The sequence below is a fragment of the Apteryx rowi genome, unplaced genomic scaffold, assembly GCF_003343035.1.
Source record: "Apteryx rowi isolate R43461 unplaced genomic scaffold, aptRow1 scaffold_217, whole genome shotgun sequence".
NCBI classification, from domain to species: domain Eukaryota; kingdom Metazoa; phylum Chordata; class Aves; order Apterygiformes; family Apterygidae; genus Apteryx; species Apteryx rowi.
The window spans coordinates 1,402,724-1,421,009 of NW_020448497.1; the positions used below are offsets into that span (position 1 = coordinate 1,402,724).

At 43.8% G+C, this 18,286-nt stretch overlaps 1 protein-coding gene across 2 annotated transcripts in view; it reads left to right on the plus strand.

Moving 5' to 3' along the window:
• The window catches only part of ADAM9 (ADAM metallopeptidase domain 9), a 38,752-nt gene that overhangs the window by 5,378 nt on the left and 15,088 nt on the right, over positions 1–18,286 (plus strand). For both annotated transcript variants that reach the window (XM_026064476.1, XM_026064477.1), the window contains 5 exons: positions 12,010–12,107; positions 13,497–13,561; positions 14,641–14,719; positions 16,614–16,690; positions 17,442–17,631. In XM_026064476.1, the coding sequence (XP_025920261.1) occupies positions 12,010–12,107; positions 13,497–13,561; positions 14,641–14,719; positions 16,614–16,690; positions 17,442–17,631 (509 nt within the window). The remainder of the gene's footprint in view (positions 1–12,009; positions 12,108–13,496; positions 13,562–14,640; positions 14,720–16,613; positions 16,691–17,441; positions 17,632–18,286) is intronic.

The following is an 18,286-nucleotide window of genomic DNA, read 5'->3' on the forward strand; positions in this document are numbered from 1 at the left end:
CCTGGGCCGGCTCACGGCGTGTGGGGACCCCCGTCCTGCCCCTGGGACCCCCGTCCTGCCCCTGGGCCAGCTCACGGGGTGTGGGGACCCCCGTCCTGCCCCTGGGCCGGCTCACGGGGTGTGGGGCCCCCCGTCCTGCCCCTGGGCCAGCTCACGGGGTGTGGGGACCCCCGCCCTGCCCCGGGGACCCCCGTCCTGCCCCTGGGCCGGCTCACGGGGTGTGGGGACCCCTGCCCGGCCCCTGGGCCGGCTCACGGGGTGTGGGTGCCCCCGTCCTGCCCCTGGGCCGGCTCACGGGGTGTGGGGACCCCCGCCCGGCCCCGGGGACCCCCGTCCTGCCCCTGGGCCGGCTCACGGGGTGTGGGGACCCCCGTCCTGCCCCGGGGACACCCGTCCTGCCCCTGGGCCAGCTCACGGGGTGTGGGGACCCCTGTCCGGCCCCAGGGGCCCCTGTCCTGTCCCGGGGCCGTGAGGGTGGCGCCTGGTAAGCGGGACTGGACCCTCTGCCCTCCCCACGGCTGCGAGGGCAGCGCCTGGCCCCAGGGGTCCGTTAATGCAGTCGGGGACCCCCCTTTCCCTTCCCCGGGGCTGCGAGGGCAGCGCCTGGCCCTGGGGCTGGCAAGCAGGGTCCGGGTCCCCCGTCTCTTCCCCGGGGCTGTGCGGGTGCTGCCTGGGGTTGGGGGACGGGAGGGCTCTCCCTCTGCTGGGGCAGCCACGGTGACACTGCCCACGCCGCGACGGCCCGGCCGGTCRCGGCCAAGTGCCCGAGGAGGTACGGAGCACCGGGCGTCGAGGCCCTGTCCCTGACGYGGGCACCTGGTGTTCAAGTTTCGCGCAAAGGGAAGGTGTCCCCCTGCTCCGCATGCGCTGGAAGGATCCCTGGCATCGCCGGCTGTGACACCATACTGAGGGGAGCGCTGTGCCCGCTCCCCATCCAGTCGTGGCRTAGCGTGTCCTGGACTTCTGGCTTTGGGAGCGCTTTTCACGGGCGACCCTGCTCCTCCCAGCTAGTCTCTGTGCTCTGGGCAGGCGGTGTTCGCTACCCAGGACACTGCGTACCTCCTGGCGTGGAGGTCATGGTGTCTAAAAATCACAAAACAGGAGAGTGCTGTGGGTGGTGACACAACCTGTGTCCTACCCAGAAGGTTCTCTGCAAAAACTTGTGTGTGGTCAAAGTGCTGTAAGGGACCTAGAGGACAGCAGGCCCTTTGTTTTAAGAAGCCTGAAATCTGAGGAAAGCATCTCAGACCAGTGAACCTGACAAGCTCTGGCGGAGATCCAGCTCCACCTGCGCTTGCTTGTGGGCATCCAGTGAATACCATCTCTTTGCTTTCCAGCAGTCCTGWGGCGGGCTAGGTAGTGCTGTTCTTACCGATGCTCTTCCAGGCTTTCTTCTGTATTGATTGCCACCTGCATAGTAGAAGCTGGGTTGGGGTGGGCAGATATCTGTGTACCGATATCCCCAAAGTTTGGGGGTGAGCATATGCTGGGTATAACCGTGTAATTTCCATGTGCCCAGAGGATATCTTGGATGCTGTATTTCTGTATTGAGGTGGCACAGCACCCAACATTTCCACTGCATTTCAAAAGAGCATGTTCTGTGAAGAGACCCATATCTTCCCTCTCTCTTTTTAGGTAGCCTTACTCTGCATTCAGGGTATGGCAGGATACCCTGGCAAAAGCAGGCTATCATCTGCACTGAAACAGCCAGACATTAGCAGGGACTGCTCTTCGTAAAGGAAAACAGAGGTTGGCAGGGACTCAAATGCAACACAGTATAATCACTAATGACAATGAATTGACACCGTATGTTATTTTTAGGTTTTTATGATGCTGGCTCTGGTGTTATATGTACATGATAGGCTGGAAGGTCTCATTTGTCATTGTTTTCTTTCCACTAAAAAGATGTGACATACTGTGTTAAACTTGTGTGTTTATCATTAATGGAGAGTTTTATAGTTAGGACTCATTAATTCTTATTGAGTAGTATTTTCTAGCACTGATGCCTCGTGCTGAGAAAAAGCGCTCTTGTCGTGGTTACCTCACTCTGAGTGATTCTATGCTGTGAATTTCTTGCTTTTCACTTGATGTCTTGTTACTGGCGGGTGTAAACTSTGTGCTAGACAAAGGCTGAGTTTGAAAGCTCACTGTTGGCTTGTTGTGGAGGTAGGACGGCTTGTTGGAAACTGCTYTGCCAGAGCTCTGAGGAGCGAGCAGAGTCTTGAGTGATGCATCTTCTGGAAATTGGATCTTGTGCTTCGAATAGAATGGTCACTATTTTGAGGACTGAGATTTTAGTTCCTACCTAAGCGTGGGAAGAAATACAGGTTGATGTAGATGCTAATGGCTGATGGGCAATATTTCTCTCTACGTGTTGAAGTTTCTGTCTTAGCTAGTAATGCCAAATCACTGGTGAAAGATGATAAACCTTCTTTGCCTCAGATGTGGGGAGAACAAGGGGGGAGAAGCAAGTCACCTGCTTTAGTTGATCCAGACTCATCCARCTTCTTGGTTTTGGAATGTAACTACTTTGGACACTCCCCAGTAAATAGGCATATGAGACGGAAACTGAGGTGTTACCGGAAACGTCTAATTGAAAATTACTGAAAGAACATATCATATAATGATGCATAGCCTTGAGAGATGTGTATGTGTTGTAGATTTTTTTCCTCCTATTTGTGTCTGTAGGAGGGCTCAGGCTTTGGCTATATAAATTCCTGGAGGAACAATCTGGCATCAGTTTGGCAGGTACTAGGTTTTTTTACTAGTTGGTTTCTTCTCTGATACTTGGTGTGCTGTATACAAATCAGGATGTTATAGCCATACTTTACCAATTTTTAAAGGAATTTTTAAAATGTGTAAACACTTTGGTTTGAATTTTCTGGGGAGRTGCAATGTTTGGTTAAGATAATTCTTTTGTGCAGCTCATGAAAAACACAGCCCTGCCTCACCCATATTCCAACAAATCTGGGACAATCATTCAGCAGCGTAGAGAGAGGTTTTTGTGGTTATCTCCTCTCTGTGAAGAATAGAAGGAGGAAAGAAATTTCAATGTAGCTTCTCGTAGTGCTTTGTTTTGGGGGAAAGGAAATTTGAAATGTGACTTTGTAGTTTTTACCTGTTTCAATCATTTCTCATTTCTCAAGCTAAAACTTACAAAAAGGAAAAAAACAGTTTACTTGCTCAACTCCACGGAGTTCTGTGATTGAACTTGTATTGCGTGGTTTCCTTTGGTAACCAAATTTAAAGATGGTGACACCTCCAGGAAAGAAACTTTCCCATGAACCTTCACCGTGTGAAATGAGTTGACATCTGCACAACTGACTAGATTTGGAGGAAGTGAGTGGGCTTTATATGCAAGGAACTCATCTTAAAAACAACACGGCCCAGACTGTGGCCATTCATAGATGAAAGGGCAGAGATTCCTGGGCCACTGGCCCCAGGAGAATGGTGTCCAGGGTGAGATTAATAAACTTGCACTGGAGGAGGATAGTGTGGCTTTGGTCTGTTTCTCCTTGTAAAATTACATTAAAAGATGGAAGGATGTTAGTGATAATACCAGAGAACAAGAGTGATGGTCCTCTTTGTGGAGCAAGAGTATAGCTGGTGTCTTCCAGGCAAATTAGGGTATGGCTTTAGAAAAGGAAGAAGGAATGGTAAGAGTCTAGACAGGAAACACTTACAGCATAGGTCAGGATTTCAGCAGGAGGGAGGTGAGCATATTCTAGCAACCATTGCTGTAGAAGAGCTCAGTTTTTTCTTTCTCCCCCCTTGCTCCGAGTAAAGTACTAAGAGGATTTAGATTAAGCTTACTTGCCAGTTTTAATGTTAAAGAAGTATTCCTGGTGAGTAATAAATCAAGTATGAATTTGCTTCTTTTGCCATGATAGTTGGTCACCTTTTCCTACCTTTTAAAAAGACACTGTGACAGAAGGAGGCCCGCATGGTCTGAAGATTTAGAGCAAGGGAGGGAGGAGACAGAAAGAAAAGTAAAGGGAAGGAGTGTGCTCTGGAAGAAGAGCTTGGCTGATGTTCCCAGGTGCTTTGGAGCTGGAGAACCACCATGAAAGTGCAAGGTACTATTTAGTCCTTGAGGTATCAGAGGAACTGAAACTGGTGGCTTCACAGGAAGTGTTCCTACTTTTTGCAATAGATTTGTTAGCATGGTGTTTTGGGTAAGTCTCTAAATATTTTTAAAAGGACTTAGATAATATTTACATAGTGAAAGTGAAGGAGTTTTTCACTTCCAGTAGTCTGGAGAGTAAATCTTACTACTGCTGTCATCTTAGAGGAAAGGTCAACTGCACTTAAACATGCTTTCTCTAGTATGCAATTCATTGAAGAAATATACTGAAGGAGTAATCAGCGGTTAAAAATCATTCTGGAAGGATGTATGTAGTGCGGTTCACAGAAGTTTCTCCACAAACAGATACCGCTTGGCAATGTCCTTTATGATTTTGGTAATGGAATGCACAGAATGCTTGTTGAAGTTTCAGATGATGCCCGTCCAGTCAGAAAGGATGCAAGCACCTTGAAAAAAGGATTAGCAATCCAGTTAATGTGAACACATGAGAGAAATATCTGACATAAAGATGTGGTTTTGAAAGGACAGGTGCAAAGTGCTTATACTACTAAGATGGGCATCATTGTCTGCACAAATATGAGAGGGTGAAAATGGGATGCAAGAGCACACTGGCAGAAAAGGAAATGAGCGTTAGGGCAGGTTAAGCTGCATGTCAGTCAACCGTGCTGTCTGTCACGACAAAAATAAACCTGTGGAGATGCATGAACACATGAAGCAATCTTTCATGCAGTGCATGAAGCTTGATACTGGTGAGGCCTCACTTGAATATTGTGTCCAGTTTTGGATTCTTCAGGATAGATGTGGTCTAACTGAAGAGTCCAGTAGAGCCTAATGTGAACAGTCAGAAGTCTAGAAAATATGATCCACAAGGAAATATTGGAAGAATGGGCTTTACTTAGCTGAAGGAAAGGAGAGGGGATATGACAACACCATATCTTAAAACGTTGCAACCAGAGAGAAGGGGAGTAAACTGTCCACCTCCTTTGTGAATTGGATAAAATCACAATAAGGGAAATCTGCTGGACATCAGGGAAAACCCTTTATAAAGTGAGGAGAACAAACCACTGGAGTAGATGGCTTGCGGAGGCTGTGAAACTCCTATCAGTGAAGATTTCAGCACAGGTTAGGCAAACATTTGTTGGAGATGCTTCAGGTGGAGCTGATCCTACCTTGGGGCAGGCAGGTGGACTAGACTAGTTCATAATGTTTTTAGYACTTCTTCTAGTGAACAGCGTTCTGCATAACTGTAAAATGACTGGTGCAGTTGACTTCATCTATTAATTGTAATCAATTAAAAATATAGTTAACTTAATGAGTCAGTGTATTTAATACCTTAGCAATGTGCATCTTTCGATTCAAACATGCATATAGCTAATAGCAAATTAAAACTCATTGCAGCTCTCTGATATTTGCAGAGTTCCTAGGTTTAATATGGTTTTGTCCAAGCCTTTACATTAACAGTAAAATGGCTAGAAGTCGTTAGTTTGGATGCAGTCACAGAATAAATTTGAAGAGAATATTAGCATTACCTTCTGTGCGATACTAAATTTTTTCCTGGCTCGGTGGGAAAGTTTTCACTCTCACTTAGGAATTCAGCAGAGTAAACTGAAGCAAGCAAACACAACTATATGGTCGTAGTGGGTATCCTGTGTGTTTAAGTTCACTAACAGAAAGCTGTAAGCAAATTTGGGTAGTATCGGAGGAATTTGTTTTGCGTAAAGAATGGGAGACACTTGTGATCCTGAAAGCAGTACGGGATCCAACAGGCTTCTGGAAAGGGCAGAGCAAAATCAAACCTCGCAGGCATTGCTGACGTTCCCAGTGTCCCTCTGTGGTGCTGGGGGGGGTGGGTGGTTTTCTGATGTTTGCCCCGCAGAATCCATTCCTCCCGTGGAGGCAGGGTGGGTTTTCGCATGTTCCCTGCTGTAGCTTGTCTGCAGCCTGAGCTGCTGTGCTGGTCACATGCCAGATGAGCTTGTTTTTATGAAATGAGTTTGTTTTATGGTGGAATAGGCAACAATCTAAACCTTTTTCCTGTTTTTTTTTGTTTGTTTGTTTACACTGAAGAGTTTATCTGTGACCTCACTTTAAACAGGCCTGGGAAAGAGTTATTGAAAAGGAAGGGTGATAATTGAGATGAACTGTTTTGTGTAGGTGGATGTAGCTCTATGCTGTATTTCTGCAGCTGAGGCAATGATCTGCAGGCATGTCAAGGTGTATAAATGTAAGGGCTGCAGCTTGACTTTTGTGTCAAATATAGATCGCATCCGTAGGGGAGTAGGTACCCTAACAGCTTACCTCAAGYGTCTGAAAAGCAGTAACAACTATGACTTATTTTGATGGTTTTCAAGCTCCCACATGCTGTGGAACGTACACAAAACTCTTCCTGTGAATTCGGGACGGGGAGGGGAAGATGATTCATATCTTCCTAGTTGCCTCTGATGCTTGGTAATTAAAGCAGTCTTTAATGAGACCAGATAAATATCGTGGATGCAGTTGCTTTGTTCTCCTTGGAAATACACTCTCAACTGACATAACACCCAAGAATGAATGATAAGAAGCATATTCTCGGATGCTGTGGTGGGGAATGTGGAGAAACTCAGCCAGCAGTCTTGGCCAATGGCAGGAAGCACCTGCCTACAACTCCTGTAGGCTACTGTAAAATTTATTGCAAACTACTGTGCTTGAGATCCATCCTTATCATATTATGATGTATTTTTTTAAAAAAGGGGGTGAGGAAAAAGCTACAAAAATGAGCTTATTTTGGGAAATATAAGTATCTTCAAACATCTTATGTGCAAGACAACTGAATATCTGAGTTTGTTTTTTCCTATCGTTTCTGCTTTTCTTTCAGAATTAATTGATATGAATTAAACCATTTTTATCTTGTACTAAAATATGTGGATGAATGTTCACAGTGACCATCTTGACTGGAAGGTAGCAATTTAATACAGATTTGATTGCGGAAACACATCTGGTAATGCCTTTGTAACATGCTGGAAGCTAGCATTTAGCTAGAGCTAGACTGCTACAATAGTTGCGAACTGCCTTGTCCTTGCTACAATTTTGTCTTGTGCTAATTAGGTCAGACTGAGTACATATTTTGCTCCCTGGGTGAGATAAGGTCTGACTGTGTTAGTCACTGGAAGGGCAGTGCATGCTAGATGGGACTGAAGATGGCCAATGTGTTGTGGGGTTAAGGTCATAGCTTTCAAGCTTTGCGTTTCTCTCTAGGAAAAATGTCAATCCCATATAGCTAGCCTTTGACAGTAGGAGGAAGATAGAGGCAGGATTATCTTTTGCCTGTCTTCTCATTTCTGCTTTGTTTCATGTGTCACTTCTATTTGACTTCCAAATAACAGGAGTCTGGTGCCCTCTTTGAGGGTTGCTAATGACGGACGAGCTGTTGCATGGGGCAGTCAGCATGGAAATCGATTCTTTATGAAGCGAGAGTAAATGCAATGGAGATACCTGCTAGAAAGAACGCTTTTGTTCTGGGGGATGCCAGCGATGGAGCGTGCTGCGTTTTCAGGGCGCAGAGCTGTTTTGTTTCCTGAGGAGAGTCCACACAAAACTTTTGTCTATTTTGTAAATAAGTGAGTTTGTGTCAATTTAATTCCTTTTAGGGCCTGGGGAGAGAATAGAGGTTTTTGCGAGAAGAGGAAGAGAATTTAACTGAGAGTTAAAGGGAAACCTGTTTGCATTAATCTCAAACTTTTAATGTAGACATTGCTGTTCTCTTTTTAGTTCAGCTAATAGACTGGAAAGCAGGATGGTGTCGTCTTACTCTTTTATTTTAACTTATTCCGGTAGAAAGCACTTTGTTAGTCAATACAAACGCTTCTTCCTCTTCTAACAAATTTTACACAAAATAAAGGGAAGAATAGCACATTGTACCTGAAATCAACTTCCAAACTGATAGTAGCGAAGTGAGGAAAGGAGAGCACAAAGTGGGGGGAGAAGTGTCAGAGTATTCTGAGTAGAAAATTATATTCTTATTGTTGTGTTTCTAAGATGCAGCTTCTTAGAATTATATTATTCCCAGAAAATCCTCCCAGTTATGTTAGCTTTGTATGATGATTCACTCCTTTGTCTTCTGTTTCCAAGTGTGCTTTTGGAGAGGCGTACGGCTTTTGGAGTGCTGCAAAGATTAATTGTGCCCTAATGTTTTTGTTGCATGCGTTGTAAGGGTTTCTCCAAAAGTCTCTTGAAGTATCCCGTCCCCCACTTAAATAAAGGAACTTCTGGAATGGATTGGGGAAGCAACAAGTGTAGAGCAGCAATTTGCTAAAGCTTAGGACCGGATATGAACTAAAATGTGTGGTTGGAAATGACAAATGTAGAGAAGTGATTTGCCAGAGCATATACTTTTGGTGGCTCACCCCAGGGAAGGAAACAGCCCTTCCCTCTCCTGTTTTCTGGCCAAGGAGGATTGAAACTCTGTACTTTCTCTAGCCTTTGCACAGCAGGGCTATTTTGAGGAAGGTGTTTCTACCTTCTATACAAGAATCACAATAATTGATGAAAGTTCTGCTGCAATATGTGTACTGTACATTTTCTTGAGAAACAGTATAGCTCTGGCTATACTTCAGTGGACAAAAACGCTCTATTACAAGTAGGTGCACTTTAATACCTCCATGTTCTCCACAAGCAGACGCACGTGGACACTGTAATGTAAGAGAAATTGAAAGCAATCTAGTTGCTTTTGCTTCTTCATTGAGGATATTATTTTTGAAAAGAGTGCAAAATGGTCACAGTCCTCACTTGCTGCTGTGGCAGTGTCAGTACAAGGCCCATCTGTTGCTGTAAAGTAACTCTGTACTGTTGTTGTAAGACAGCTAAAAGCATTTGCAGGCTGCCAAGAGACCCCCCCCAGATGCTTTTGCTAACTGTGGAATAAATAAAATAGATCTGTCTTGGTGTAAATATTTTTTCACACACTTTTTTTGCATGCTGCTTTTTTTGTAATGCTCCACAGAGGAGGGCTGCATCCTTTGCAAAAATAGAATCGGTGTAATCTATGCCTCGGGCTGCTGAAGTATACTTGTCCGGATTCAGCATGAGGAGRAGATGAGAACACGGCTGCAGCAGTATGAGGATGTGGGTCTTAGTTCAGATGCATTAATGTTTTACTAGTTTCCATTAAATATTCTGCTTATATAGTGAGCTTGCGGTACAGCAGAGGATAGCATAGGAAATGGAGCAATGTGTTTTAAACCTCTCCTGATATCGCCAGTGTCACTTGGATGGCACTGAGCGTCCGAGGGCGCCTCGGATGCTGCCTCGTAGGTATGGGATTTTTGCGGTCTGCAAAGGTCCGAGTCTGCTGCAGCTGTCTGCTGTTCCCTGATCTGAGCAAGGAGATGCACTCAGCTCTCCTGCCTGAAGGCAGGTCTTTCAAAAGCCCTTGGAAGAGGAGGAAGTTTGTTCTTTAATTTGCAGCCGCTCTCTGCGAGGAGGGGAGAACTCTGTTGTCCAAGAGCACTGTTAGAAAGCATAAAGAAGCAGGAATAGTTTTTTATGCTAGTCTAACTTTGATAAATCCCCCTCCCTCATTCTTTGGGTGAATCTGCCTCCGTGGTGATCTCTAAACACACTTTGACTTTGGTAGTAAGACCTGCCTATTTAATGGTGAAAGCGTTCGTAGGAGGGCTTTCCTTACCAGGGATCCAGCAGCTGTACCTAATGTCTGAGCTGTGCTGCACAGGTGCAGCTCGCATCAGACTCCCGGATGCCCTGTCTGCGAACCGGTGCATGAYGAGCGTTCGGTAAGCCAAGCCTGGAAAGGCCTGACTGGGCGCAACAGGCAGGAGAGCTCTGCTGAGCTTGTGCGGTGGGACTTGGGTCTCTCTACAGCACGTTTCTGCAGTGCTCAGTGAAGAACAGCAGCGTGAAGGATCCTGTCCTGGTGTCTGGGATTAAAGCAGTCCTGGTTTTGAAGCGTTAATCCGAGGTCGTGTTCTTAGGATAGCTCTGAAGTAGCACAGTGCTTTGTACTTGCCGTGCTGCAAAGCATCTCCCTTCCCGAGTTCAGGAATGAGCATTCTCATTCAGGTGACTTGCTCTGAGGCTGATCGGCACTCTGCTGCTGACATGAAGAGCGGTTTGAGCGAGCATCTACAGAAGTTTAATTTTCAGCGTAGTTTGCTGGCCTCAGGGGGATTTTCAAAGGAACCTGTGACACTGAAAGATTGTTTGGAGGTTCCAGCCCATTTCTCAAATGACGGAGCAGGCCTCCAGAGGAGGGTTTGAGTGCGTAGTAATGCCTTAGCATGACTTGCGAGGCCACAGCAGTGTTCTGAGTTGCAGTTTGATTTTCTGTATGGTCAAAGTTGCTGTTTTTAAAATGAATGTGATATCTTGGTCCCATTCTGAAAGCGAACGCCTCCTAAGATGTGTGGTGTTTTTTTAGAGTTAAATCATTACAAGGAGTAGAGCTATTCCCTTCCCCCTACCTTTAGGTCTGAAAGCTAGCGCTCCTCTGATGAGCTCATTGATTCCATTGCCATGAGCTAGTAAAACTGTTGCTCTTAATCCTGTATGCAATCCCAGGACAACCAACCTCCCACTTTCCAGGGGGAGTGGCACTTGAACTAAGCACAGAGAGTGTCTGTTGATTCAAAATTTGATTTACATATGCAATTTATTATTGTTTACACAATCAATGTAAAACTGTTGCTTGCAAAAACTGTTGTCCTGATTCTCATTAAGGAAACTTGGATTAGTAGAGTTTTGCTTCTTTTTGGTTTAGTCAGAGAATCTACATGATGTTGCATGTGCAAATTACTTATAAAGTTACCTCCTGCAAAAGGCTACTTTGTGTTGCATGCATTCGTTTCACCTCATTAGTTTTCATAAGGTTCTCCAGTGCTCTCTGAGAACATAATTAGCAGTCGTGACCTTTTGTYGGAGATTTTTGACTGTCATGTGCAGGGGTGAGGGTGAGTTCTGCTCAGCTGGCTTTGTGCTGTGGTRCCATTAGGAAGAACGGTAACTGCTGGAGCCTCTGGGAGCTAATCTAGAGAGTCTGCATAGCCGAGTGGGTGCTTTTTTGCAGCTTTGCGGCTCAGGACACCTGGCTTTGACACTGTCTTTCTGTGTGTCCTTGAACAAGTTCTCTTTGTGCTGACCTCCTTTGTTAAGTGCTCTGGTTTCTGCTGATGAAAGATGGTGTTGTATGAGATAGATACTTCTAAGAGACTAATTGGATTGCAGAGCTTTTGATTTAAACATTTTGGTGAACTTGATGTCTTCTCTGCGATTTGCTGTGGCACTTCACAAGGCAATCTGAGTGTGTTTTGCTCTGAGGTTTGCTCTGTGCTCTCCTGTGTGCATCAGAGCCTGTGGCTCTTTCTCTTCAGAAGCACAYCTTAAAGGGGATGCAGCTTTCGAAACGTGTGCTGTGCCTGGGCAGCACGGTGGTATGTTGCTTCTTATAAGTAGAGCTTGCAAGTATGCTGTCTCTTGTTGATACGTGGACATTAAGCATTGTAGAAAGTGCTTAAAATAGTGTCTGATTGCCCTGCAAGGTAGTTACCTTCTCAGCGTTGCTCTCCTTAGAGGAAGGAAGCGTTAATGCCATTTCACAGATGGAGAACTGAGGCTGGGAAGCAGCATCTGGGGATACGTGAGCTAGCTTGTGTAGTGGCAAAGGGGTGCAGCGAGCTAATTTCCTTGACAGAGCTGTAAGTTTGCTTAGGGATCTGCTTGGTGCCATGCTGTAGATCTGTACTAGGTGGCCCAACTTCAAYAAGGGTCTGGGATAAGTTGGAGACTTGAATTGGAATTTCCAGAATCACAGACTGCTTCCTTCCTACTGAAGTGGCTTTTCCTAAAATTGTGTTTTCTTCCTTGTGCCTTATCCCTCTRCTTGTTTTGTTTCTTTAGACATTCTAATCTGACAGCCTTTCTCTTATGCTTTCTAGGTTTCCAGCAGATTTCCCTGTTGTCTTCCTATGAAGTTATAATTCCACAGAGGTTAGGAAGAGAACGACGAGAGGCCTCCAGTGTCTCCTCCATACAGGTACTGGGCATTCTTACAAATACTTCCATTTAGCTATCTACTTCTTAACAAGGCTCATCCAAACTGACCTTAAATTCTCACAAACTGCTGTCTGACTCACCTAGCAGCAAACAAGTATTCATCCTTACAAAAAGTGTAACATCTAGCATTGACTTTAGTACAGGTCTGGTAAATGCTTCCTTGCTCCAGAGGTTGCAAGTTGCAGCAAGGGAATTTTTATCATAGCAAGGGTTGTTAAGTACTGGAACAAGTTTCAGAGAGGTGGTGGAACTGTTATTCTGGGAAATGCTTGGAATTTGCCTGGAGAAGGCCTTGAGCAGCCTGAGCTAGCTCTGCAGCTGGCCCTGCTTTGAGCAGGGAGTTGGACTAGAGACCAGAGGTATTTCCCAGCCTAAATTATTTTGATGTAGCCACGTAATTAAAGATTGCACACTTAAAGGCATTTGGATTAAACCAACTGTTGTTTTGGTCACAAGTCTTACAAGCATTGGCAGAATTTAATGCTAACAAGAATGCCTTGTAGTTTATTGCAGTTGTGGACTAGTACTCCTGCTGTGATATTTAATATAGTGATCAGGTGATTTGGCTTATTTATGGACCCTAGTTACTGTGTGCAGCACTTATACAAGGCTGTGGAGGTACTGGCTCRCTGTATGTTCAGTGACAAAACTCTGCTGTCCTTTTCCAGCTGTAACTAAGCATTTTTTTTTTCCCCTGGAAGCCTTAGAAACACAGAATAAGAAAACCACAAAGCTATTTTGAAATAGTTTTCTTCATGTGACTTCTTACCAGCTACACAGGAAAAGATGCCAGGTTCTCGAGATAGGAACAATTATAAAATAGATTTCAGGCTCACCCACACTTTGGTTATTCCTGGTCTGGGGCAATCAGCAAGGTTAAGAAGGAAAGTTTGTTAGCTCCGTCTCTGTGGGCATGATGGAGCGAGGCAGTCATTTTGTCTGCTGCATGTCTGGGAACCAAAGTAAATTCTGATGGCTGAGGTCCTGTTCTCGTTGGGAAGTCTGGTCAGCACGTTAAAGTTGGTTAGGAGCACAACAAAAACCTGRTCCCCTAACCAGCATTGTGATGCCAGCAAGAATCATGGGAGAGGCAGCTCAGATCAACAGAGGAGTCTTGCATMCCTCAAGGAGACAGTTTAAATTTTGTTGGTGTCAGCTGCATTTCCAGCACTTTGCTGCTATGGCTATATCTGCAAAGGTTAATAGTACAGACTAGTCCTGAGTTAACAGAAGGTGATAGTAGTGATCTGAATGTTATATTCATAGCAATGGAGCYTGCAGGGGCTGTCTCCTGCAAAATTTTAGTTGATTTTGAAGAATATTCTCTTCACTAACATGGGTAGATTATAACTTCTTTTTTTATATTCAGGACAAGGTATCATATGCTATTGAGATAGAGGGAAAAGAATACACARTTCATCTAGAAAAGAACAAGTAAGTGATGAATTTCTTTATATTACTAAATTCCATTTACTGTGTCAAAATGTTAGTTCTGATTCTTGAGATTAGTTATGAGAAGTACAGTTACATGCGGGCTCTGTGAAATCTGCAGAGAAAGACAGTGAAAGCGGATTGAGTCACATGGGCTTGGCTATCAGCCAGAAATTTTGCTGAACTCCTACAACCCTGGTGATCCCCTTTCAGTAAAGGAAGCAGTAGTTTGCTCAAAAGGGATCTGGGGAATCATTGAAATTACTCTCTCCATTCACATCTAAAAATAAACAAACTGAGCTATATTTCAAGTAAACATTTTTGCTTTCTCCTGGATTTTGTTTATTGTTTTAATTTTTTTCCTGTCTCAGTAGTGTCAAATGAGGAAGCTGACTTTATATCCAAGGCCTTAATATACATAACATATAGAGAATGTAGATGTCATGTTTTATATTTGTTTTTAATCTTTTAAAGGGTTACTGGTAGCAACAGTAAGTTATCATCTATCTGGCAGTTTCTCTCTTAAAACTGCCCTCAAAATAAGCAAAAGAGACATAACTATTTAAATGTACAAGCCTCCRGGGAGCCCTTTCTGCCATTTGCCAAGCCCCTGACCCTCAGGAACGTGGGAATTCAGCTTCACTGCATCAATGGATTTACCAGTATGGGTCAGCAGTCTTAATCATGGGAGACTTTCCCAATGTACTTTCTTCCAAAACYGGGGAAGAGAAGTCATGCAGCAGACTGCTGCAATTTACCATCTTCTGCATGAAACTCAGCACAGTTTATTTTCCGTCACTTGTTTTATTTACCCTGAATGAGGTGGTTGATTTATTTTCATTAACTAGCCTGCCATTCTAGTATCTTTGATTTCGCTGTAGGGAGATTATTCCTAATGAGTACCCCATTCCCCAGTTAAGTTTTGGTGTTTTTCCTTTTGAATCTGTTCCTTAATTAATTGCAACTTAAGTGTTCATGACAATTTAGGTGAGGATGTGTYATCTTACTGCCCTTATATTGTGTCGTAGACATTTTGTGATATTTCTCTTGTATTCCTTCTCCTCTATCCCCTTTCCTCACAGAGAATTGCTGCCCAAAGATTTCACAGTGTATACGTATAATAAGGAGGGGAAGTTGCAATCTGAAAAACCAGATGTCCAGGTAGGATTTCTTTCTTTTTATGCCTTTACTGAAGGTGACTTGAACATTGAGCATCTACAATTTGAGGGAGTCATGTTAACAAATTGATAGTTTATTTTTCACATGCTGCAGTCTTCCCGGAAAGAACCCTTGATTTGGGATGTGAATCTAGCCTGTAGCTTTTCTCAGCTGTCAAATACCTCGTTATCTGACAGTGGTGCTGTCTTGTCATAAAGTGGAGTGTTTGTATCCCTTTCTGGGAACAAGTCCTGTTTCTTATGGAGGTCAGTACACACAGAGCAGAACAGCTGTCTGGAGGTTGTCTAATGACTGAATATAGCTTTTACTTTTATAYACAATAGTCTTCCAGACTGGTCCAAAAGTCAAAATGAATGGTTAGTTGGCTGATCTGTCTTTTCAATTTTGCAATACTGTGTTCTAGTGACTYTAAGAATTTTGGGGGGTGACAGGCATCCATTAGCTCAGAAAGTTGGGAGCTGCTAAAAGGAGTAGACGTTATCAAGTCTGGAGAACCTTTGAGAGGGGCGAAAAGCATTTCTCAGGAAACATCCTGCCTATGCATCTTGGTTCCTGAGATGCTTGTCATCTCTGTAGCATTGGGATTGTTCTATTAAAAAAGCGTTTGCAGCCCTCTTTTCCTGTACAAGCAGGCTGCTTTCTAGTTTGCCTTTGAAAATCTAATTGCTTATGTAGAATAAGAATAGTGTGATATGAAAAGCATGAGAGTATTTCTTATGGCTGCACTCTTCTTATGTATCAGCGTTGTTCCTTTGAAAGGGGACTGTTAGTCATGTATGATTCATAGGGTCTTGTTTTTGCAAATGGAGCACTGAAATCAACCRACTATTTACTTCTTATAAAGAAGCAAGTGATTGAGTAGGAGTAAAAAGGCTTTTTCAGCAAGAGGTCATGAAAGTCGCAATGGCCCTTAAGGATTATTGCATGCCGTAAGTGCGAGTTCCCTGCTGAAACAACAGGTGATGTAATCTACCTGACCCCTACAGTAATGTGCAAAAATGCGCTTGCCAGAGAAAATCTTCTATGCTGCAGAGTGGAATGTATTTGCCTTGTACTAGTCCCCCTGTCTGGTTTCCAAAATTTATTTATACAGAGGGCAGAATGGAAGTATTCTGTCTTCTCATGGCTAGTCAGGGATGTACTGTGCAACTGAAAAGTTCGGACAACTCAGTGTCTGTTGGTGAGGATAGCAGGTGTTGGTGTTTTTCYTGATAGAGAGAGGTTACATGCAAATCAAATACATTCTCCAAAAATGTTTTCTAGAGGTTGAATGATATGTTGGCTCAAATCGATAGGGAGAGGCTGGTCTTAAAATATCTGAGGCAGGGTGGAGGACAGAACTTCAAAGTAGGATGGCTTAATTTCAAGTTAAGAAATCCGGTCTCTAGATAATGCTTCTGAGCCCTGCTTGCCTTGAGCCCTTGCAAGCTCTGACTCCAGCTTTARGTTGAATAGGTGAGTGGGATTTTAAACTGAAATCTCTAATGAGCCACTGGCCCTGTCAGGTTGTGAAGAGCATCTGCCTGTACAGTACAGGGAGGTGGGCATCCAGTTTGAGTCCTAGACAACTGGCATCCTGATTAGCTTCTTTATGTATTAATTCTTGTGGCACTAAGACATGTGAGGAAATTTTTAGATGCACATATTAGAGGAGGAAATGCCRTTATATTGCGGTACCGCTAGAGGCAAGTTGCAAGCTATAGACTGCAGATAAAGGGCATGCTGCAGTTTTAACTTTAAGCATGTTATTGTGAGTTCTGTAGTGTATTGTCAAGCTCTAACTGTGCTGCTGATCAGTGGCAGACTGGGCAGATTACACTGGGCGTGTACTTGTGCATGGTATGTGGGTGTAACGCATCCTTATTTTCCCCTGTAGGATCACTGCCATTATCAGGGATATGTGGAGGGGATCCTGGATTCTGTTGTTGCTGTCAGCACCTGCTCGGGGCTCAGGTAGCAGAACTCTTCTTTTGTATCACAGCTGTCATGTGCTTTTAGCAGCTCACTGAACCTGAAACAAAAATCTTGCTCTGTTTTTAACTATTGTTCAGCCAGACTGAAACTCATTGACTGGAGCTAAAYTGCAATAGTTTATGTCTTTGTGCAGTCTTTATTCAGTATCTTTTATTAATGTAGAGTTAACAGATATTTGCAGAATGGTTAAATAAGTTGATTAATGCAATTCGATATCAGAGTCCAGTCAGTTGTTCTTTGGCACAATTTTTGGCTTGTTTTCYAATTTGGCTAGAGAGCCACTACAAATAACTGGTACCTGATACAAAAACTGAAGCTGGAACGCAAATTTTACCAAATTGGTCATAAAGCTTATATACTTCAAATATGATTGGGGAACTTTTCTGCTTTGGGGTAATTTCTGTATCATTTGGAACATGCTTTGTTGCATTGCCATGTCAGACACCAAAGTAGCAATTATTAATTGAAGTGAAGCATTTTTGCTTAAGGCTCATGATTTAATTTCTCAGACATTGCAGAGACTCTTTTGAAAATGTTTAATACGCTGTATTTGTGAAGGCCCTTTGCAGTGAAAGGCTGCTTTCAGCCTTAGTGAAGCATGTTGTTTTGTAAGGACTAAGGTATAGATATGCGTTTAGTTATTAAAGAATAACTTCCTCTGTTTTACTRTAAAAACCTGGGTATCCTCTGTGTTTGATGCAAGAATTTCTCATACACTTCCACGTTTTAGGGGTTTGGTGACAATAGAGAACATCACCTATGGGATTGAGCCCATGGATTCCTCTTCTGGTTCCAAACACATTATGTATCGATTGGATAACGTGAAGAAAGAGCCTGTGATGTGTGGAGTAACCACCGAAGGCCATGAAAGGGAACATGCGGAGGAAAATCACTATCCCAGTATGACTCAGCTGCTGCGCGTAAGTACTCCACTGTTTTCTCCACACTGTCCCCATAATGGGTTTTGTGAGTGTTCAGCTAATAATATGGAAGCAGCTTATCAGATTTCCTGGGGTTTAACACATACCTAAAGGTTTCTGAATCAGAGGGTTTTCTACCCCACTAAAAAAGCTCAGTAGGTATATCCTGCTTCAACAATACAGTTGCAATTTCCTTCTGCTTCTGCACACAGCAATGAGAGTTCAGTGGCTGGTTAGATTGTTCACTGGCAGAGCTGTTGGSGGTTGTCAGGGCAGGAATGCTACCCTTATTGGACAGGCTCATTAATAAAGTATTGCAGCAGAGGCCAGCAGAATATTATGTGGTTTATTCTGTTCTCTTAGCCATCAGAATAACAGTTTGTTTTGAAGGTCTCCCTTGTTGCTGGTGTTTGCCTGTTAGTATCTTTCCGCTCCTTTATAAAAGTGTATGCAGTCTTTCCGAAGAAACCTGTGTGGAAATCCAAAAGATACCTTGCTATAAAGCACTGGAAGTCCTTGTGTAGCTCAATTTTAGCATAAAACACTTGTAGAGAAATAGCTGTTGCTTTGATTACACTTGTTGGTTTTGGCTTGTTTTCATCTTGGCACAGTGTGCTTGGATGTGTCTCTTAAACTGCTAGTGGTATCAACTGAA